At 39.1% G+C, this 23,983-nt stretch overlaps 1 protein-coding gene across 3 annotated transcripts in view; it reads left to right on the plus strand.

The window, feature by feature from the left end:
* The window catches only part of SEPTIN7 (septin 7), a 95,922-nt gene that overhangs the window by 61,054 nt on the left and 10,885 nt on the right, over positions 1–23,983 (plus strand). For all 3 annotated transcript variants that reach the window (XM_067562508.1, XM_067562510.1, XM_067562509.1), the window contains 4 exons: positions 1,862–1,954; positions 9,262–9,358; positions 13,452–13,503; positions 18,900–19,025. In XM_067562508.1, coding sequence (XP_067418609.1) covers positions 1,862–1,954; positions 9,262–9,358; positions 13,452–13,503; positions 18,900–19,025 — 368 coding nt within the window. The remainder of the gene's footprint in view (positions 1–1,861; positions 1,955–9,261; positions 9,359–13,451; positions 13,504–18,899; positions 19,026–23,983) is intronic.

Consider the following 23,983-nt stretch of genomic DNA (forward strand, 5'->3'; position numbering starts at 1 on the left):
AATGTGAAATACCTGTTTTACCAGTCTCATTAGTTGTATGGAAATGTTAACAAAAGTGTATGAAACCATCAAGACTAAAGATGTGCAAGTAGCTAGCTAAAGGACATAAGTGACATTTTAATCTTCAACTGCATATCAGAATGCCAGTATTTACATTTTTAAAGATAGTGATATAGGTGTAATATAAGTGTGGCTGCAAAATTGTTCTCGGGTATTAGATTTGTAGAGTGGACTGAAGATTCATTTAGTCGGTGGATACAGATTGAACCATCATAGTGGCATGATGTTCTTTTTGGGGGAGTGGGAGGAGACAGGATGGGAAAATGAAGAAGCAAGATCATTTTGTTTTACTGTTCCTAGTACTAGTTTCTAGAGGATCCAGCTTCTGAAAAGACAACTTCAATAAAATAAGTAAGGTAGACAGCATGGTGGAAAAATTTGAGTTCAGGACTACGAAGGGAATGCCTTTCCTTATCTCTGTGGGAGAGTGGACTTGAATACTATTTTGTGGCATTTCTGTGATGCAGAACTTCATGTAGAAGGGTAAGAAGAAGGTGGCAGATTGTTGTTGCTTATTAATGCAACTTGGTTAATATGTTTGGTTGCATTCTGCCAGAAGCAATTTTTTCCTAAATCAATCTTTTGAAAATAAAACTTTGCACAAGAATTGCATATTCGAAAACTCTCAAAAGCTGCTCAATGATATACCAAACACTACATCCTCTAGCCCAGTGGTTCCCAACCTTTTTGGCTCGAGGGGCACAGATATAATTCTTACAAGCCTGACGTGCCACCAGTCTCTGACAGTAGCCTCCCTCCTCGCTGGTCTCCCGTCCCCCTGGCTGCAGCAGGGAAGCCTCACGCATCCTGTAGCCCTGTGCGCTCCACCTGGGTCCCTAGGCAGTGGCTCCTTTCTGCAGCCAGGGGTTTGGGAGATCAGTGCTCACCTCCCTCTTGCTCCAGCAGGGACCCCAGCACCTAGGTGACCCAGGCAGAGTGCTTTGCTCTCTGCTGGAGTCAGGGGAGGGGAGTGATGATCTCCCCTCGCTCCAGCAAGGCCCCAGAGTCTCTGGACCCAGGCAGAGCGCTTTGCTGTGTCCCTCCCACAGCTAGCAGGAGGGGAGTGACAGGCCATTTTTTGCCCACGGGCCCTGGGTTGGGAACCACTGCCCTGGCCATAGCAGTATGGTTGTTTTAAATTATGTAGCACTTTCCTATCCTAAAATTCTGGAAAACTGAAATCTGTTTTATTAAAAATAAAGTTCACATAAATAATTTAGAAATTAGGACAGTGACAGTCTAATTTTTTTAAGACACTCAGCTGCTCTTCAGTTTTTCACTAACATGTTCATTTTTGTTCTGTATTTGCCACTGGAGTCAATCCACCAGACACAGGTTCTGCTGAGGGGGACAGGCAGGTCAAGCTGTGCCAGTTCAGCTGATCTGGAGCTGAACAGAAGTAGGAGTGACATCAGTAACTATAACAGGAACTTGAATATTTAACTATGCTTGAAAATCATTCTAAATTTTGTGGAAAAAAATTATGGAAAGAACAGATAATTTAGATTGTGCAATAAATGGAAATTTCAAGGTTAAATTTCAGACTGGTTTCTAAAAATGAGATTATTGGGGAATTTGTTGTGCTACATTTAATCTTTCACATACACTAGCAGTCATTTTGTGAATTGGCCTTGTAAAATTTAAATTCATTGCAAAAGTCATCTTAAAAAGCAGAGAACTTACCGCTGTTGCATGGAGGGAGTAGAATGACCAGGTGGCAGCAACTAAATAATGCATGCTTCAGTAATAATTTCACTGATTATTTGACTGTTTGTTAGTAACTTAATGTTTTCACTTTTAGATTATGAAAGAAATCCAAGAGCACAAAATCAAAATATACGAATTTCCAGAAACAGATGATGAAGAAGAAAATAAGCTGGTTAAAAAGATAAAGGTAGATAATTTTTGCATTTTGAAACACACTAATTACCGCTAGATAATTTCCTTTCATCTGGTGGGATAGGGAAGGTCTTCACTTTTTGCTAACATAAAAATGGCCATATTGGGTCAGACCAGTGATCCATGTAGCCCAGCAACCTCTCTTCTGACAACGGCTGTTGCAAGATGCTTCAGAGGGAATGAACAGAACAAGGCAATTTTTCAAGTGATCCACCCCGTCAGCCAGTCCCAGCTTCTGGCAATTTGAGGTTTAGGGACACCTAGAGCATGGGGTTGTGTCCCTGACATCTTGGCCCATGAACATTGATGGACCAATCCTCTGTGAATTTATCTAATTCCTTTTTTAATCCAGTTATGCTTTTGGCCTTCACAACATCCCCTGGCAACATGTTGCACAGGTTGACTGTGCGTTGTGTGAAGAAGTTTTTCCTTATGTTTGTTTTAAACATTCTGCTTATTAATTTAATTGGGTGACCCCTAAGTTTTATGTCATATGAAAGGGTAAATAAGTTTCTTAATTCACTTTCTCCACACCATTCATGATTTTATAGACTTCTATGATATCCTCCCTTAGTTGTCTCTTTTCTAAACAGAACAGTTCCAGTCTTTTTAATCTCTCCTCATGTGGAAGCTGTTCCATACCCCTAATCGTTGTTGTGCTTCTCTGCACCTTTTCCAATTCTAATATATCTTTTGGAGATGGGGCGACTAGAACAGCATGCACTGTTCAAGGTGTGTACCATGGATTTGTATAGTGTATTATGATATTTTCTGTCTTAGTATCTATCCCTTTCCTAATGGTTCCTAACATTCTGTTAACTTCTTTGACTGTCGCTGTACATTGAGTGGATGTTTTCAGAGAACTATACACAATGACTCAAGATCTTTCTTGAGTGGTAACAGCTAATTTAGACCCCATCATTTTGTATATATAATTGGGATTATGTTTTCCAATGTGCATTACTTTGCATTTATCAGCATTGAATTTCATCTGCCATTTTGTTTCCCAGTTACCCAGTTTTGTGATATCCCTTTGTAACTCTTCAGTCTGCTTTGGCCTTAACCATCATGAATAGCTTTGTATCATCTGCTAACTTTGCCACCTCACTTTTTACCCCTTTTTCCAGATCATTTATGAATATGTTGAACAGCACTAATCCCAATACAGATCCTTGGAGGACCCTGCTATTTACCTCCATTGTGAAAACTAACCACTTATTCCTACCCTTTGTTTCCTATCTTTTAACCAGTTACTGAGCCACGAAAAGACCTTCCCTGTTATCCCATGACTGCATACTTTGCTTAAGAGCCTTTGGTAAGGGACCATGTCAAAGGCTTTCTGAAAGTCCAAGTACATTATCTCCACTGAATCACCCTTGTCCATGCTTGTTAACATCTTCAAAGAATTTTAATATATTGGTGAGGCATGATTTCCATTAACAAAAGCAGTTTGACTCTTCCCCAACAAATCATGTTCATCTATGTGTCTTATAATTTTGTTCTTACTGTAGTTTCAACCAGTTTACCTGGTACTGAAGTTAGGCTTACTGGCGTGTAATTGCCAGGGGTGTCTCTGGAGCCTGTTTTACAAATTAGTGTTACATTAGCTATACTCCAGATATCTGGTACATAGGCTGATTTAAAGGCTAGGTTACATACCACAGTTAGTAGTTCTGCAATTTAATTTTGAGTTCCTTCAGAACTGTTAAGTGAATGCCATCTGGTTCTGGTGACTTCTTACTGTCTTATTTATCCGTTTGTTCCAAAACCTCCTTTATTTACACTTCAGTCTGGACAAATCAGATTTGTCATCTAGAAAGAGTGGCTCAATTGTGGGAATCTTTCCTCCTCTGTAGTAAAGACCGATGTAGAGAATTCATTTTGTTTCTCTGCAACAGTCTTCTCTTCCTCGAGTGCTTCTTTATCATCTCGGCGCCATTAATGTTTGGCAGACTTCCTGCTTCTGATGTACTTAAAAAACAAAAAAGTTACTGTTAGTTTGTGTCTTGTTAGTTATTCTTCACATTCTTTTTTGACCTGCCTAATTATATTCTTACACTTGACTTGCCAGAGTTTATTCCTTTGTTTTCCTAAGTAGGATTTGACTTCCATTTTTTAAAAGATGTTTTTTGTTTCTGATCACCTCTCTTATTCTGTTTTAGCCGTGGTGCTATTTTTGTGGTCCTCTTACTGTTTTTTTTGTTTTTGTGTTTTGGAATATACAAATAGTTTGAGCCTCTATTATGGTGGGATTTTTTAAAAGTTTCCATGCAGCTTGCAGTCAATTCACTTTTGTGACTGTTCCTTAGAACTAAATCAAGAATTGCCTCTCCCCTTATGGGTTCCAGGAATAGCTGCTCCAAGAAGCAGTCATTAATGGTGTCTAGAAATTTTATCTCTGCATCCCATCCTGAGGTGACATGTTCCCAGATAACATGGGAATAGTTGAAAGTGCCCATTATTATTAGGTTTTCTGTTTTTGTAGCTTCTCTAATTTCCCTGAGCATTTTACAGTCCCCATCACCATCTTAGTCAGGTAATTGGTAGTTCCTACTGCTATACTCTTACTCTTCAATCATGGACTTTCTATCCATAGAAATTCCATGATACTGTTTGATTCATTTAAGGTATTTACTATATTTGACTCTGCCAACTTTCACATATAGTGCCACTCCCCGAGCAGTGCGACCTACTCTGCCATTCCTGTATATTTTGTAGCCTGGTATTACCGTGTCCCATTGATTATCATAGTTGAACCAAGTTTCTGTGATGCCTATTATATCAATAGCCTCATTTAATACCAGGCATTCAAGTTCACCCATCTTAGTATTTAGACTTCAACCATTTAAATACAAGCACTTATAAAATGTCAGTTTTTAGTTGTCTGCCTTTATATAATATGATGGAATTGGACTTCTTTGTTTGACAGTTTCTCTTCAGTTCTTACTGGTATTATATCCGGTGGTATCCTCTCCTCTTTACTAAGATATATAGAGTATCCCCTTTAATAAATCCTCCCTTAAGAGATGTGACTTTCTGAACTGTATGCTCCTCTGCACTTGTCAGCCTTCCCCCTGCCCTTAGTTTAAAAACTGCTGTGACCTTTTTAATGTTACATGCCTGCCATCTAATTCTGTTGTAGTTTAGGTGTAGCCCATCTTTCCTGTACAGGCTTCTCCTTTCCCAGAAGGTTCCCCAGTTCCTAATTAACCTAAATCCCTCCTTGGAACACCATTCTCATCCGTACATTGAGACCCTGCAGTTCAGCCTGTCTAAATGGCCCTGCGTGTGTAACTGGAAGCATTTCAAAGAATGGTCCTGGATTTAATATTTTATCTAGCAGCCTAAATTTCCCAATGTCATTGGTAACTACATGTACCACAACCACCAGCTCCTCTCCAGCACTGCACATAAGTCTATCTAAATGTCTCGATCTGCAGCCTTCATACTCATCAGGCAATTCACCAGTACACTTCTCCTGGTCATAAGCCCAACTCTCTGTATAGTTAATGATCGAATCCCCTATTACCATTCATAGAATGGTTAGGACTGAAAGGGACCTTGAGAAGTCATATAGTCCAGCCCCTGCACTTATGGCAGGACTAAGTATTATCTAGACCATACCTGACAGGTGTTGTCTATTCTGCTCTTAAAAATCTCCAATGATGGAGATTCCACAACCTCTCTAGGAAATTCATTCCAGTGATTAACTACCCTGGCAGTGAGGACATTTTTCCTAGTGTACAGCCTAAACTGCCCTTACTGCAGTTTTAGCCTGTTGCTTCTTGTCCTATCCTCGGAGGTTAAGGAGAACAATTTTTCTCCCTTCTCCTTGTAACAACCTCTTATGTACTTGAAAACTGTTACCCTGTCCCTTCTGTCTTCTCTTCTCTAGACTAAACAAACTCAGTTTTTTCAATCTTCCCTCATAGGTCATGTTTTCTAGACCTTTAATCATTTTTGCTGCTCTTCTCTGGATTTCCTCTAGTTTGTCCACATCTTTCCTGAAATGTGGCACCCAAAACTGGACACATTACTCCAGTTGAGGCTTAATCAGCACAGAGTAGAACGGAAGAGTTACTACTTATGTCTTGCTTACAACACTCCGAGAATGTTTGCCTCTTTTTTTTTTTTTTTGACTATATCTAGCTTATGATCCACTATGACCCCCAAATCACTTTCCTCAGTACTCCTTCCTACACAGTTATTTCCTTTTTTGTATGGGTGCAACTGATTGTTCCTTCTTAAGTGGAGTACTTTGCATTTGTCCTTATTGAATTTCATCCTATTTTCTTCAGGCCATTTCTCCATGTCCAGATCATTTTGAATTTTAATCCTTTCTTCCAAAGCGCTTGCAACCTCTCCCAGCTTGGTATCTCCTGCAAGCTTTATAAGAATACTCGCTCTGTGCCATCATCTAAATCATTGATGAAGATATTGAACTGATCTCTGTAGGACCCTACTCGATATGCCTTTCCAGCGTGACTGTGAACAACTGAGAATTACTCTGTCGGACGGTTTTCTAACAAATTATGCAACCACCTTATAGTAGCTCCGTCTAGGTTGTATTTCTCTAGTTTGTTTATAAGAAGGTCATGAAAGATAGTATTACCTGTCTCTTCCCTGTAACAAGGGTCCCCTCCCCTGTAGAGAGATCCTCAGTGCAAGGAGATCCCATGACATCATCTGGAAGAAAAATTCCAGCTATTAGATCATTTCTCTCCACTCCAGCTTGATGTTCTCCTTCTTCAAGACTTTCACCCTTCTCAGCAGCACAGAGGTTGTCAGACTGGGGGTGGAACTGCTCTACTATATCCCAGAAAGTCTCGTCTGCGTACCACTCCCCCCTTAGCTCCTCTAATTCAGTCACTCTGGTCTCAAGTCTGTACTCCCTCTCTGAGGACCATAAGTTGCTTGCACCAATTGCATTCACATGCCCACAAGGCAGGTAAACATACATGCTGCATTCAGTGCAATAAACTGAAAAGCCCTGTTGCTCAACTTCCACCTGCATTATTTTTATTCCTGCAGGGTTTGTGGGTGGGTGGGTGGTGGTGGTGGTTATTGCCCTAAGTTTAGAGAATGTTTATTGAGTGTCTCTGGCTCGTGTGCGCGCACACATACACTCTCTCCCTCTCTCTCTCTCTCTCACACTCACACACACAAATCTCCGGTTAGCTAGCTCATCTGGTTGCTTACAAGCTGGCTTTTTAAACCCCTGTTTTCCGAGTTAGCCTTGCCACCTTGTCAAGGGATGCTAAAGGGATTAGGGATCAAAGGATGGCTGGGTAGAGCCGCCTTAGGAATCTCTTAGCCTTGCTTAGCAGGCACTGAGGCTCAGCCCTCAGCATCCCAAATAGACCACGCTATAAACTTCAATGAAACCTGCACACGGCAGGCAGGCAAGCAAGCTCACAGCAACAAACTAACTGATACGATGTTATCAAAAATGTTCAAAACTCTATTTATGCTGTGTATAATGGCTTTCTCCCAATTATATATCAAGCTTATTTACGGGAGTCATGATCAATTTGTTGTTGGAATAAATTACCCTCTTTCCTTTTTTTGGAGACAGTTTTAATGAGCTTTTGAATAATCTAGCACTTTGGTTAAAAGTAAATTTCAGAATGAAAACATTAGTCAATATACATTTAATTTAGACTATTTCTTCACTGCCATGGCAGCAGGCATCGATGCAGTGGCATCAATTGAGCTGTCTGTGTAGACCCGCTCAGTCGATCGGAGACTGCTCTCCAGTCAACTCAATTAACCCACATCTCCAAAAGGAGTACGACTGCGTCACTGGGACAGCGTCATCAGTTGATGCTGCGCTATGTGAACATAAGTACATTGCTGGGAGATATGCAAGGTACATGACGTTATGTACGATGCATACATGATACGTTATATAGTTGCATATCTCCCTTTGACCATCGCCGCCAGTGTAGACCAGCCCTGACTCTCTTATGTGATGGTTTATTACCATCTTATCCTTCCAATCCATCCCCACTGTTTGTTTCGTCCACCTGTTTGATGTAGATTTGTGAACTCAGAATACAGCCACTGTTCCAATCTTGTCTGTACAGTGCTTTGCATAATGGGTCCCTGAACCTTGTTCGGGATTCCTGAGTGCTGCCATAATACAAATAACTATTTAAAAGCATTTCCTGTTGAATGTAGTAACTATATCCTGTGCTAAGTCCACTGATTAATATTTTTTAAATAAGGGTCAAGAATACTTCAGAAAAACAGACTTGGCGTTTTGGACCAATGCTGTAGAATAATCAGTAGGTTTTTTTTTTTTTTTTTAAAAAAAAAAAAAAAAAAAAAATAGGGAATAAGCTTGGAGGCCCGAAGCCTAGATGTGCAACAGCACAGAGTACATTTATTACAGCACCTTCTGGCGATTGGTATGCTAAAACTGTAATTGAGAGGAAAAGCTGTAGAAAACTGAAAAGGGCTATCAAAGAAAAGCTCAAACTCTTAAACAATTGAAAACCTTTGACCCTTCTCTCATACTGTTTCATCATATTTTGTCTTCCTCAGTCCCTTTCCCCAGCTGTATTCATTTCTTCCCAATGGTTTAACACGGCTCTTCTCCCTAGAAAAGATGTAATATTTTTGTTTGCATTGTGTCTTGAACAGAATTGGAATGGGGAAGATCTGGGATTCTCCCAGGATAAACACATACAGGAATTGATCTGGTGATGAGCCTTGCTAACCTGTAGGGTGAAATGCAGAATAGAGGTAGGGGAAGGATGGGTCCAAAAGTTAACTTTTTAAGATGTTCCTTTCAGCTAATTGAGCTGTACTTGACTTTTGGGTTTCTTGTATGTAAATTTGAGTTCTGCTTCAGCTGAGGCAGCCATTTTTGATGGCAATCAACTTAAAAGTTATGAGTACCATATTCAGTCAAAGCAAACATTATAGTAGCCAGTAGGAATAGTGAAGTGCATAATCACTGTAAAGGTTGAGAAATAATCAGTGATCAAAACCCTGTACCCAGACTGGCTGACAACCATTGTTAATCAGTATATGGTTTGCCTGCTATATGATCTATAAAATCACTTTGGTCTGATTAAAAAAATAACTACAATCAAAATACAGGGAATTTCAAAGCTGGATATAAATAACTAACTGGTAGGTATCAGTAATAGTACAAGCTTCTGTGAACTTTTGGTGAGCTGTATTACAGCATAATAAAGTCCCACTTCGTTTTGTATCAAGTTTATATTTATGCTTTATTTTAATATCTTTATGCAGAAGAATGCATTGAAAAGTCGTACCTTTTTTATCTTTTAGGACCGTTTACCTCTTGCTGTGGTAGGTAGTAATACGATCATTGAAGTCAATGGCAAGAGAGTGAGAGGAAGGCAATATCCTTGGGGTGTTGCAGAAGGTAAACTTTTCTTCAGTATTTGTAGCTTTCCTATTAATTGTAATATAAGTGCATACTTGGCTTATAAATAAATCTGCAGTCTTTGCTTCAAACATTAACTTTTTATTTTGAAGTATTTGCACCTGAAAACTTAATAAATCCTGCAGATTTTGTTCATCAATGCTACATATCAAAGTTAAACATTTTATGAAAGATATACTTAAGTTTTTGCTTGTGAATCACTGTTCAAGACCCATGAAGGTATCTTCCAGTGACTAACTGTAATTAAACTGCAGTATCTTTCTTTAATTTCAGTTCATACTTCATTATATAAACAAGATTATGGTTAATGTTCAGCTGTTTACTAGTGCTCATAATGTTTCCACTTCAGTCTGGCAGAAATCTCTATATGGTTTATTACATAAACTATCAGTTTCCGAGTGTCTCCTTTCCAGGAGAATTCACATTAGGGATGTTTGTTTGATCATCTACACTAGAATAAATACAATAGAAAATTCCTGGCATATCCTTACATTTTCACTAGACTGTAATAAATTGTTTTTTCCTAAAGCTGTTGACCTCAGAGTTGAGCATGCTGAAAGTTTTCATCTTACATTAAGTTCAAAGATCCACTTTCATTTAACAGCCCAAATGCCATTCTACACTATGTAAAGTCTGATTAAAGTTTGATATTTGCCTTTTGTAAGTGGAAATATGTATAGTTTACTGCTTTAGTTTAGATTTCAAGACAACTGGGTTTTTATGAGATCACTATTGTTCTTAATATTTATTATTATTTACCTGCTACATACCATTCATTATGAATGTAGTTTATTCATACCTTTCTGCATGCATGATAAATATGGTACATGAAAACCCAAACTCTCAGAGGCTTGAACAGCTGCCTTTGCTAAAGGAAGATTTATTATATCTTTGGTTTGCATATGTGTGCATCCAACAGCAACGTACATTGGAGTGACCACCATAGATTGGCTTACATTGTGTTTACCACAATAATTCTTATCCATAAACTTTGTGAAGCAAAATTTATTTTTTTTAAAACAGCTTTAACTGCGAACCAGGTTGATGCGATACTCAACAAAACAGCACAGTATGGGCTAATACATTAAAGGAAGTGCTGTAATTCTTTGAAGTGCCTATCTGACAGGAAATGGGTTTTGGCGTAGAGTAAAAAGCAGCTGCAGTATACCATAAGGGGGATTTTAAGGTTCTTGGTTTAGAAATTTGAAATATTAAATGGTGCTACCATTCTTTACTTTAAAAACAAAGTTTTATAATCTCATTTAACACGCGTCTCTTTGAGGAGAGAATTTATAGTATGGGAGAACCTGTTGATCTACTCATGAGAATATACCACCTATTGATAGAATGATCAGAGAAATAAAATGTTATTTCTCTGATTTCACATTTTATATAAATGGACTATCAAAGCAGGAATTACAATTATTTGGAGTAAAATAACTGCAGAATATAGAAGTTGCATGAAATTGTACTAGAGGGTCACAATTCTTGTTGCTTTTGTAGGCTGAGCTCATAGCACACACCATGGGCTCCTTGCATTACTCCATTCCCCTCCACAAGCTCCCTGTTTGCATCATTCCCAAAGTAAGGGACTCTGTGATCCATATCTCCCTTTCCCATATGCCAGAGGCTTTGTGTCTCCCCTCTCCCCATATGCCAGGGGCTCTGTTTCCCATGTCCCTTCCACATACCATTGTCTCCCATTCTTCCCTCATTTCCCCTACTATTCTTTCTACTTTTCTTTCTGTCTGAGAGATGTCATTCAGAGTGTCAACATTTTAAACTGTACTGGGATGATGGTGGAGCTTGGATGAAGAGTTGTTATGCTGGAAGGTGTTAATGGCTGCCATCAACCAGTTCCTTGATCTGTAAGCAGATAAATCCTGTTGAGTGCATGGCCTCAATTTGCTCAGCCTTTAAATATACATTAAATAAAGGTAAAATGAGGAATTTGTCTTACAAAGATCATTACTGGGGTGCAATTTTGCAGAATATTCTTTTGCAGAGAACTGATCTAATGAAAGCTGTGTTTATGTTCTGGTCTTCGATAACATTGTCTGCTTCACTCAATTAATCTGATCACAGTGCAATTGTAGAATTAACCTGAATCTATTTGGTGTGTAAATCCAGATGGGGGGAAAAGCAGCAGTAATCTGATTCAGTATATGCTAATGATTCTGTGATCACTAACAGTGACCACTCAAGTCATTATGTAGTTCTCCTGGAATTCCAGTCCCATCAGAATTCTCCCATAGTTTACATTATGATCCCATCTATAAACACAAACTCAGCAGATACTGGATTCTGTATATAAGGTTGCACTTCAGATTCACAAACAAAGAACTACATGTAATATCCACTGAGAGACTTCTAGTTTCATACACTTCAGAAGTTAAGGAATGGCCCACATCTTGTAGATTAGAGTTCCTCTATATAAATGTCTATAAATAGTTAACAGGCTCATGATTTTTCAAGCCCTGTTTGTGTAAATTGGCAATTAAGATAGAATCAGCAATTCTAGCATGAAATTCAGTGGATATTTGTATGCTTTGATTTAATTTCTCATTGGAAATCAAATGTGCATTGGTATATGTGGGATTTTAGTAAACTGGCAAGTTTTTGAAAGGAATTAAATGTTTATGCAAATATCGATTTACTGTCAATATACTATAATATATTTTTCTTTTACTGTAGAATTCTTTGTCATATTACATAGCTCATTTTTAATTTAAGAACTTTTTATTAATTAGGTGTAATTAAAAATTGATTTGGTCTTTCTGAAGTGAATATACATACTACACACAACATTATAAAACCAGGATTTTCCTGTCCCAGTAGACTTTGCTCTCAGGAGGGGTCACATGGTGGGTGTGATGACATCTTGTTTGATGTGTTGGAGCCATATTTGGGGAAGAAGTTGGGAAATCAGGACGCTGGGACTAGAAAAATGAGTTTAGACAGCTACGTGCTGATTCCCTTGCCCTTGCTCTCTGGCAAAATCAGTATATAATTCTAAATTTCCTGGATTTTTTAATACCTTTACTGATATGTAAATATTTTAAAGATAGTGCATAAAACTGTTTGGTTTATTTGTATCTACTTCCAGTACTATGAAGTTCACACATTATAATTTTGAAAAATTAAGTTATACCTGTTAAATTGACAGCATTTATGTCACTTCACTTGTAAAATTGATTTTGTATTTTTATGTGGTAACATGGCAATTTTGGCTCCAAAATTTTAATATATTCTACAAGGAATTTGTCTCGGGTAGTACAGGGTTCAGTGGCTCTTAGCAAACATATATATGGATGTCTGTTCCAGAATCGTGATTTAATACGGTTGGGATTACTGCTTTTTACCTGCAGAGACACAGTCAACTTGAAATCTAATCAGTTTTTTTAAATGTCTTTTAAAGTACTTCATTTGTCCCGGAGTTCCCCTACCAATTTATTTTACAATTACATTTTCTTATGATATATCTTTAATGTTTTTCTCTGTTACACTGAGACTTACACAAGTGAGGAGACTTCATGTAGAGGAAACTGTACACTAAATAGCCCGTGTTTAGTTAGTTTCACTAAGTACACGGAGAATTTTAGAACTTTCTCTAATCTTTCAATTATAGTAATCCTAGAAGTTATTTGTAACAATATAAATGGAAAAATTAACACAATTTTTTAAAAGTTGGTATCCATGTAAATTCACCCATTTCATTTGGAAATTGTTCTTCACTTTTTGCATTGGACTAGTAAATTGTTACATACTGTCCAACAGCTACTGCATTTGGTTGGGTGATGTATGTTTTGTATATGTGTCTGTAAAGCTCTTTGGCTAGTCTGGAATGAAAAGTATAAAACTCTCTGGAAAAGAAATATAAAGGAACATGTAGGGAAATGGGAGGTGCGTACATAGGAAAACATTAACGCTCAAATATGTTCAATCTGAATATCTCCCTCTACCTTATTTATGGCACACATTTTGGTTACAATGACTCAATGTACATTTTACCTTCTCATTCTCCTCTCCACTCTTCTCCCTGCTCTCCCCCCCCCCCCCCATCTCCCCACAGTTGAAAATGGTGAACACTGTGACTTCACAATTCTAAGGAACATGTTGATAAGGTAAGTAGTTTATGTGGAACATTGTACACATATTGTGAAAAGGATTTCAGCTGAATATAAGATAAGGGAACTTATGTTCTCTATCTCCTTATATTGTATATTCTCTTTTTTTAAAGCTATCTTTCAGTCTTGTGCAGATGTTGAATATTGACCTGCTTTCTGCTTTAAGTGAAAGTGCAGACGATTTACTTTATATTCCAAGACCTCTTGCTTCATCATACAAAAATAATAGGCTTCATAATGTGTCATAACTTGTTCATCATGTCACAATCAATGAAATACAGCTATCTGACATAGCCATCAGAATATATTTTTTCCTCTGTAATTGGCAATGGAAATTTTGCCTTTCTCCCTTAAATATTTATAAAATTGTTTGTATAGGTCAAGACTGAGCTGCAAGCACTCCTGACATTATTTAGTGTAGATTAGAACTTGTTGACTCAATCATCTTGTTTCTGTCCTAACATCAATGGCAATGAAATATGCAGGAAATGAAAATAGTAGTGTAGAGGGACAAAATAAAAGCCATCTTAGTACATAATACATTTCAGTCTTTTAAAACTTTACTAAACTAACAAGCGTGTGGGGAAAGAATGGCAGTAAGGAACATTTGGATTAAAAGCAAATTTTGTTTCTATTGCTCTTTAATTATTTTTTTCCGATTAAATTACAAGACCTGAGTTCTGTCACCTGTGATTCAAAATATGCAACTCCTGTAGAAATTTTCTAATAAATTGTGCGTGTGTGAGGACAGACTTTGAACCACAGTAAGTTAGGCTTGAATAGGCGTTTGATAATTGCTTAACACTTCTTTTATACTGTCTTAGTGCAGGGATCACACACATGGAATAAGTGGGTTGCTTTTATTATTAGTCCTATGTTAGAAAGTAAAACCTTACCATGCAAAGTGACAAGGAACAATAAAAATAAATCTTTTTTTCTCTTCCTGATGTTCTTGTCTGCTCCCAAATTCCATCTAACCCAACAAAAATGTGTACAATACAAATTCAACCATGCTGTCCCAGAAGAACAAAGTTAAATTATCATGAAGTTGAGCAAAGGAAAATTTAGACTTGACAGTTAACCAAAGACCGTTTATAAAATTAACATAGAAGACAAGTAGTGCAAGACGTGTAAAGGGATTGACTCAAAAATAGGCTCTGCAAAGTATTAGCTACATTTAATAAAATATCCTATAATGGAGAGGGCTGGACTAGTGAGTTCTTCTAATTCTTTATTTTCATTGTATGTAACATATGTAGTCCTGCTCTTGGGCATAATTTTGTTTAAACAAATGTGAGCAAATTGTAATATTGATGTATTGCCTGCCCACTGTTTGTGTGGTTATTTTTTCCTGAAAATTGATAAACCAACAGACAGTTTAAGTCCTGTTTGTACTGATGTTGTCTAGGCATTTAGTTTCCTAGTTTCAGGATGGTATTTTCCAAAGTAGGCCTGTGCTAAAAGGAGGTTAGTAGTCGCTGCCTTTTTATCATTGGCAATTTTAGATTTATTTCCCAATCTCCTATTACAATTGCTGTTTGGCAGCTTAGCTTTACTCCAAAGGATTTTCTTAGAGCAGCTGAATTAATATTATGGATAGTTGGTACTTGACCTTTATCTTGGACACACAACAGGTTCTAGGCCTGAAATGCGGAAACTAAAGGCAAGATTGTGCTTGGAACTCTAACTTGTTTCCTGACAAATGTTTAGATGAGTCTAATGTAGCTATAGTATGAGACTGTAGAACTATATTTCATATTGGTCCTCATTTACAAGTTCACCTACAAAATATACTCTTTTTGTAAAACTTGTGATATAACATCATTTGCAGTGCTGCAGTTCTTGGAGTAGTGTCCTTGTGGGTGTTCCACTTCAGATGTGCCTGCGCCTTTCATTGAAGATTTTTGGTAACAGTAGCTTTTCGGCCCACGCATGTGCTCCACACATCCTTGTGCTCTGCGCAGAGGCTTTATGGGATTGTGCAGGCTAAGTTCCTTCTCAGCCCCTTGTGGCCTGAGATGGAGTCTACTACTGTGCCTGTTGTCTACTAGCTTTTGGAATTTAGTTTTAGTATAGATTGTTTATAGTTGTTAGTGTCTTCTTTCTTTTATCCTTTCAAAACAAATTGTTTTGTTTGTAGATATAGTTAGCATTTAAAGAGTTTTTTCCCCCTTCAAATTGTGGTGAATTTGTTCAGGGATGTCAGGCTCCCCGGGTTTCAAAGGGAACCTCTTGTTGTGATGCTGTTCGGTCAGCAACGGGCATTCCCAGTGCCTACACTGTTTGGGCGATACCTGTATCCTACTAAGTGCAAGATCTGAACTTCCTTCAAGGGTAGATCCCAAAAGAATAAGGAAACCAAGTTTAAACTCCTGATGATTGAGCAAGCCTTGTGAATAGCTTCGGATCCTGGGGCTGAGAACCTCCCAGTTCACATAGTGCCCTGTTCACATAGACATCTGTCACTGGATGCCATTAGAGATGTAGGCAATACTGTGGCACTGAGGCCATGTCTACACTAGAAAATTTACAGCGGCAAAGCTGTACCAATGTAGCTGTGCCACAGTAAGATCTCATGTAGCCGCTCTATGCCGACAGCACTGTCCACCCTGCTGCTTATATCGGTGTAACTTATGTCACTCGGGTGCTTTTTTTCACACCCCTGAGTGACATAAGTTATACTGACATAAGTGGTAATGTAGACATAGCCTGAGTGTGTCTACGGTACCAAAGAACTCAACAAAAGTAGTCTTGATACCCCCTCTGAGCAGCAACAGATGAATAAATCTCCAGGAAAATCTCGGTCACCAACACACAAGAATACAGATACTTCAGGTCCTAAGGGGAGTTCCATACATACTTCAAGTGATGTCAGTACTGCAAAGGTGAAGAGGGAGTCTGTCATCCTAAGACAGTTGCAGTACCAGACTCCAGTACCCATCCCCAGAGAGGCAGCAATGAAGGGTTCTAAGCCTAGCTATGAACAACATTCAGTACCAGTAAAAGGAAAGTCATTGGTACCAAAGACCACTCAAAAACCTGCAGTACCAAGGGAATCTGAGACAGCTTACTCCCATGTCAAGCACTCAGTGCCAGCTGCATTGATACCAAAACAATCCTCCATATTCTTGCTCCACCCATTCTTAGAAACCTTTGATACTGCAAGGACTTAGATACCCTAATGACCTGATGGTATCTTCAGAACTGGAGTCTGCTCTGTTAATGATTGTGGGGGCATGAAGACTGTCACTGACCCCAATTCTAGAATACTGTATTCACCCTTCTCTACCTTGCAAATGGACCAGCTATTTCCTCCCTTGGAATATGTGGAAGAGGACTCTTCAGATTCAAGTATCAGTCTAAGGTTCCACAGTCTATTCCAGTACACTCTGGTCTCCCTCTTCTACTGACAGATCCCAAATGCACCCACATGGCAGAAACACACATGGATGCTTCCACCTGTGCCATTTGGACCTTCTCAATGGCCCTGCTCTATCCATGGGCGTTCTGTCACTAACAATTTGCATCCATGTCATTGCACCACTGGAGAGTGCACAGAAGGGCCAACTGTCCTCAACCTCCATCACTAACCTGTGCTAGAGGAAGATAACTGAGGGGCAAGAATAGATAAGGAAGTGGCACCTCTTATTAATATTTCTTCCCCATCACCTGATTAAGCTGTAATGCCTCTACCAGCTTTCTGTGATGGATGACTTCAGACAGTTTCAGAACTGATGAAGCAAGTTGGACTCGAGCCACACTGCAATCTTTAGGGATTTATACTATAAATAACAGTAGATTTAGTAGGTCTGATGGCACAAAGAGCATGCCCAACCACATATTCAGCTTACTGTAGACTATCTCAGCCTCTGTCCAAAAAGCCAAGGTCTTCTAAAAAGAAACGATCTTCAGCTACAGCCATATCTTCCCAACCATCTGCATCCCACAAGCAACGGTCTTGATGGATTGGTCAAGAGTCTGAACAACCTAATTACCAGGGTTTTATAGCTGCAACATACTACCCCCTCCCTCCTTTTAATCAACACCTTTTTCACTTTTAGGCTACATGGGAGAGCATAACATCAGAAGAGTGGGTTTTGGGAGTCATAATCTCTGATTACAGTATCCATTTCATATCTTCCCCTCCCATTTATTCTTCCTCTTCCCTGCCCTTCTAATCATTCATCTCCTGTTTTTTTCCCAAACTACATTAGACTAGTCAAGAAGCCATGTTCCATACCCTGGGTATCAGGAGAGCATTAATCTTTTACTTAGATGGTACCAAACGTTTTAGAAGATCTCCTAGACTATTTGTATCTATTGTGTACAGGAACAAGGGTTCGGTTATTTCAAAACAGAGGCTCCGAAGCGGGTCTTTGGATGTTTTAAGATCTGTTAAGAACAAACTCTGCTTCAACCCCCTTCCAGAGTGATAGCACACAGCACTGGTTTTGGGATGTAGCAGTTGCAGACATGTAGAGCAGTGACATGTTGCCTGCCTTTTCCAATGATTATACCTTGGTGCTTGCTGCAAGATCAGATGTGGCTCTAGGCAGTGCAGTTCTCTCTCCTGTGTTAGACTCTGCTCTGAACCTCCTGCTTCCTTTGGGGAGTACTTCTTGGGAATCCCCTGAAGTGGAGCACCCACAGAGACACTACTCAAAGGAGAAGTTACTCACCTTTTGCAATAACTGGAGTTTTTTGAGATGTGTGCCTTTTGTGTGTGCGCTACTACCCACCCTCCTTCCCTTCTGCTTCAGAGTCTCTGTTGTGGGACTTTGTGGTGGAGAAGGAACTGAGGGCGGTTCACCTACATAGCCCCATATAGCCTCGATCTAGGGCACGAAGGATGTGCGGGGTATATGTGTGGACTGAATGAGCGCTGCTACCAAAAATCTCTGATCAAAGGTGCAGAGGGCGCAAGCACACTGGAAGTGGAGTATGCACCAGGTGACACATTTCAAAGAACAAAAGTTGGTAGGCTTTCATTTTGTAATGGTATTCTCTGCAAAATATTGCTGCCCTTTCTGTGACTCTGCCATCATTAATTCAGTTTGAAATGGAATGTATAAATGCTTGTAATAAAAATGTAGTATGAGGCCTCCATAAAAAAGAACCTCCTGCAATTTTCCGTTGTCCCTACTGACTGGCACTTTGAATAGTTATGTAGAATGTAACAGTAGGCTTTATACATAATATATTGGTGCTCCTATGAATAAGAGTATTAAAAAACAAAATTCTCAAATCCTCATTGTTCCAGTAGAACAGAATAAATCTGATTGGATTATTAAATCTGCAAAATGAGGGTGATCTAATCTGATTTTCAGTTCATGTGTAATGTTTGATATTCATGAAGAATGAACTCTGCGGATAGCCTGTACTTGTATTGACAGAACTCACATGCAGGACCTGAAGGATGTCACTAACAACGTACACTATGAGAATTACAGGAGCAGAAAACTGGCAGCCGTTACATACAATGGAGTTGACAACAACAAAAACAAAGGGCAGCTAACTAAGTAAGTGCTTGTTAAATTTGTATCAACATTTGATGTCCCCATTCTATATTTTCTACTTAATTTCAATCAGTTACCTCTAGTTACAAAGGCCCCATCTAAACACAATAAAGCACTAAAATTATTTAGTCAACATGAGTTTGCTAAACCTATTCAACTACTGTGTAGACAAGTGAGAAGTTAAATGTTCATTGTGAATCTTTTTAAAGCATATTCATCATTTGAGAGTTTTTGAACATCAAGGTTTCTATTTCTGGACACTAATTGCTTTTGGCATTTGCGGTTTCTTTTACTGTTGGTACTCAATACTTGGTTTTTGGGGAAGAGTGGATTCACTCATCTTTGTGTTTAACTTGAAGAAAAGAATTACACATTCTCTTCCCCATCTTCAGTGAATTCTGCTTGGTTTTTTTCAAAGCCTCTCATCATGGTACAAAGCTTGTTAGTAACACACAGCCATCTTTCCATCTCCATGCTTTTTGTGAGAGAAGCTGCTAGTGCAATATTTCAACCCCAGCTGGTCCAGGAACAAAGCACAGGGAACCTCGGTGGTCCTTTGCTGACAGCACTTTGCATGCCATTCTAGTTAATTTTAGATTATGGAATAATAAAATATAGATTTTGGTTTTTTCCTATTCTATGCTATAACTAATAAGTTGGCTATTTTTCAAGAATTGTTAGATATCAGTACACATTTTAAAATTTTGTACATTCATATATGTAATAGTGAAGACACAATATGTCTGAGGGAGCTAGTGTAAACTTATTTCATGTATTTGTTTTTAAAAACATTTTTGAGGCAAGTTAGTCCTGGATGGTATACTTATCTTGTTTGACTGAGAATAGCATTACAATATAATATCAGTAAGTGTGCAGGGGTTCTAAACAGTCTCCCAATTGCACAAGTATTTCTCAGCAAGGGGTATCACTGTCTGATTTGTATGGCTATTTCTCACTAAGGGCTTGTCTACACTAAAAAATTTTACTGTTTGAATGTGGTTGTGAAGAATGAGTTAGCTGGCACAATGCTAAACATGTGTCTCCTGCTATGCTGACTGCCATGTAATAGTCAGAATCATGTCACTAAATCAGCTTTCCTTAATCAGGTTCAAACATAGTAAAATTTTGGAGTGAAGAGAAGTCCAAAGAAAAACAGCATCTTTACATTGACTAGTCACATTGTTACACACGACAAACTGTTTCGTGTCACTGCCCAACCTGTTATGACAACACCCCTCCCCACAGCTCTTGAGGCTCTTGAGTGTCCACAGTGGGTGTTTTTAAGTTCCTTTTTAATGTATCTCTGCATCGCTGATAATAGCATGGTTGATTGAGAGGGCAGGAATCCAATACCTCTCAAGTCTTCCACTCCAGTAATCTTGCAAAAATGCCTTAACTTCTCCCCCCAGGAATTACCTAGTAAAGCCTTAGAAGGGCTCCTGAAGGGCTTATGCTTCCATTGTATCCAGAGATCTATTTGGAATGAATGCAAATATTCTTTAGTAAAAAAAGATCTAAGTTGCTGATACTCACACAAACCTTGTGTTCAGGTTAGTTGCTATCATCAAAACGATTAAGACACGATTAACAAATTACTAAACAATCAATTTTTAAGCACCTAGAAGATAATAGGATTATAAGGAATAGCCAGCCTGGATTTGTCAAGAACAAATCATGCCAAACCAATCTAATTGCCTTCTTTGTCAGGGTTACAAGCCTGATGGATGAGGAGAAGCAGTAGACTTGATATATCTTGATTTCTAGTAAGGCTTTTGATACAATCCCACGAGTCTCATAGGCAAAGTAGGGAAATGTGGTCTAGATGAAAATACTATATAGTGGATACACAACTGGTTGAAAGACCATGCTCACAGTAGTTACCAATGTGTTTGCTGTCAAACTGGTAGGGTGTAGTTTTTGGGGTGCAACAGGGGTCAGGCCTGTGTCTGGTATTAGTCAATATTTTCATTAATGACTTGGATAATGGAGTGGAGAGTATGCCTATAAAATTTGTAGATGTCACTGAGCTGGGATGAGTTGCAAGCACTTCAAAGGACAGGATTACAATTCAAAATGACCTTAACAAATTGGAGAATTGGTCTGAATTCAACAAGATGAAATTCAATAATAAGTAAAGGTACTTCTCTTAAGAAGGAAGATTCAAATGCACAACTACAAAATGGGGAATAACTGGCTAGGTGGTGGTACTGCTGAAAAGGATTTGGGTGTTGTGGTGGATCACAAATCGAATGAGTCAGTGTGGTGCAGTTGCGAAAAATCTAATCTCGTTCTGTGGTTTATTAACCCAGTGTATTGTATGTAAGACAACAGAAGTAATTGTCCTGCTATACTTGGCACTGGCGAGGCTTCAGCTGGAGTTCTGTGTCCAGTTCTGGGTGACACTTTAAAGAAAAGAGGTGGACAAATTGGAGAGCAACAAAAAAGAATTAGGTTTAGGAAACCTGATTTATGAAGAAAGATTAAAAAACTGAGCACATTTAGCCTTGAGAAAAGAAGACTGAGGCAGGGACCTGATAAGTCTTCAAAAATGTTATAAAGAGGACTGTGATCAGTTGTTCTCCATGCCCACTGAAGATAGGACAAATGATAGGCTTAATTGGCAACAAGGGAGATTTAGGAAACCCTTTCTAACTACAAGGGTAGTTAAACACTTGAATAGGAGATTCCACAACCTCTCTTGGAAGCCATCACTGGAGGTTTTTAAGAACAGGTTGGACAAATACATGATGATGGACTAGATTTACTTGGTCCTGCCTCATTGCAGAGGACTGGACTTAAGAAAGTCTCAAGGTTCCTTCCAGATCTCCAGTTCTTTGATTTTATGATTCTGTGTTTCTATTTTCCCTTCCCAGTAAAGGTTTAATAAAGACCTATCCAGAGTCCCTTTGGTAGTTGATAGTCTGCACAGTATCATCCAGGTTTCAATCAGGCTTTCTGCTAACATTCTTGGCTGTGTCCCAATGGGTTGCAGAGTGTTAGATTTGGTTGTGAGGGAGATGTATCTTGTCCCATGTCTGAATTATGATGATTCCCTTTGGAGTGGTATTTGGGAGAAATTCAGCTGCAACTCTGACTTGTTAGGAATCAAATTATCTTTTTTTTGGCTAGAAAAGTGATTTTTAGCTGGCTTTCTCAAGAAGTCACCCCTTTGTGGTTAGATTTTCTTCCAGGCACAAGCTTAGTTCTGTTTTGGGGAATATGTGTAACCATTATTTTTGTTTATGTACCCATAAACAATGGGTGAGCCCATGCCTTCTTTCTATGCCTCTAAGAATTGCAAAGTTTGGAGCAATAAGCCTTTTACTTATTTGGAAACGTGTGGAGGCGACCTCAGAATGTTTCATCCTGGTGGGAACCAGTTTCACTGACTTCTATGTCCTTTTCCACAGTCTCCCCTTGATATCACATTGATTTTCTTCTGACTGCGTCCCCATTTCTTAGATAGGTGATACTTGTTTCTGCAAAGTGTCTGACACCGATGGCAGCTAGAGATTGTGGTTCTGGCCCCAGGTGAAGAGATTTCAGGGAAGCTTATTCCAGAATGTTGTGGCTGTCTAGGGGAAGTCTTGAAGTGGGTGAGTCCATTCATAAAACCTCAGAAACTTTGCATTTACCCTGCTCGTGATGAATCAGAGATTTACTAGCCTCAATGGAGCACTCCTTCTCTCCAAAGTACCTGTGGATCACATTTGACAGCTGTCAGTTCAGCGGACAATTTAGCCTGGCCCCTATCGTAAGGCTATTTCGTGCTCTCATTTAATTTAAATAGGTAGGTAGAAATAATAATTACAGACACAATTTGAAGCGCTACTGCAGCACCCATTCACAGTACCAGGTAGTATAGTTTCCCAAGTGGTATGGGAAACTCTTGTTAGATTCACTTGATTGAAAAGAACTGTAGTGCCATAAAAGCACCCTAATTCCTTCTTTCCAGGTCCCAGCCAAAATTCATATGGATTCAAGTTTGCCAGAGTGGGCTGCTCATATAGATGCCTGCCCAGATCAAATAACTTAATCCACAAAGGAAAGTAATATCCACATAAGCACCCATGGAGCTGTGGACCATCTGATTAGTCTGTGCAGCATTTGGGAAAAGCACATACTATCTGATGGCATAGTGGTAGTAGCATACCTGAACCACCAGATGGCACAAGAAACATCATTCAGGTCATCTTAAAGTACAGAAGACTGGCTAAGCCAATTAGATTCTTCCAAGAGCTGTTTGTGAAAGCAGAGGTATTCCAGGAGGTTCTTCAAGAATTGGGGAATCTCTACTGTAGACTTGTTCAAAATGAAATGAAGTGCGCTGTTTTTGGGAGAGGTGCCTAGACCTATTAATGCTAGCTCAGGGATGCATTGTATGTACCATGGAACTTTCTGTAGCTTTGTCATTTCCTCCCCCTCATATGGAGGGTCTGAAAGAAAAAGCTCCCTCCATAAGAGAGTCAGTGTTAATTGGGTGAGATGGCAGAAGGCATACAGAAATGCTGATGCTCTCCCAAGGGGTAACAATTTCTCTGTTAAAATCAAGACCACTGACGACAGGGCCCAGTAATGCCTCCAGACCCAGGTGTTCCATGTGGTCCATACTTGGTTCACATCAGGGCATTCATGAATTTAGACCTCTTCAATAGAGTGACCTGATCCAGACCATGATTCACAGAAAAAGGCTTTTTATCCTGACCAAATGATCAGGTCCTGTGTCCAGGAAGCCTCCAGTTCCCCATCTTCTAAGACTTAATGCTCTCACTGTACTATAGCATGGCTAACTCCTGGGCTGAGTCAGGGAGATGTCAGTTTGCATGCTTTGCAAAGTTGCCACATAGCATTCTCTGCACTCTTTAACATGCTGTCAGCTAAATGTGAAGGTGTCTGTGAATGTAGCGTTTGACAGTAGATTGCTGAGAGCAGTGCTTTCATAAGATGGAGTGAAGTTCTCC

Source organism: Emydura macquarii, unplaced genomic scaffold (genome assembly GCF_026122565.2).
Source record: "Emydura macquarii macquarii isolate MOO-44397 ecotype Brisbane River unplaced genomic scaffold, CSIRO-AGI_Emac_v2 contig_2432, whole genome shotgun sequence".
NCBI lineage: Eukaryota > Metazoa > Chordata > Testudines > Chelidae > Emydura > Emydura macquarii.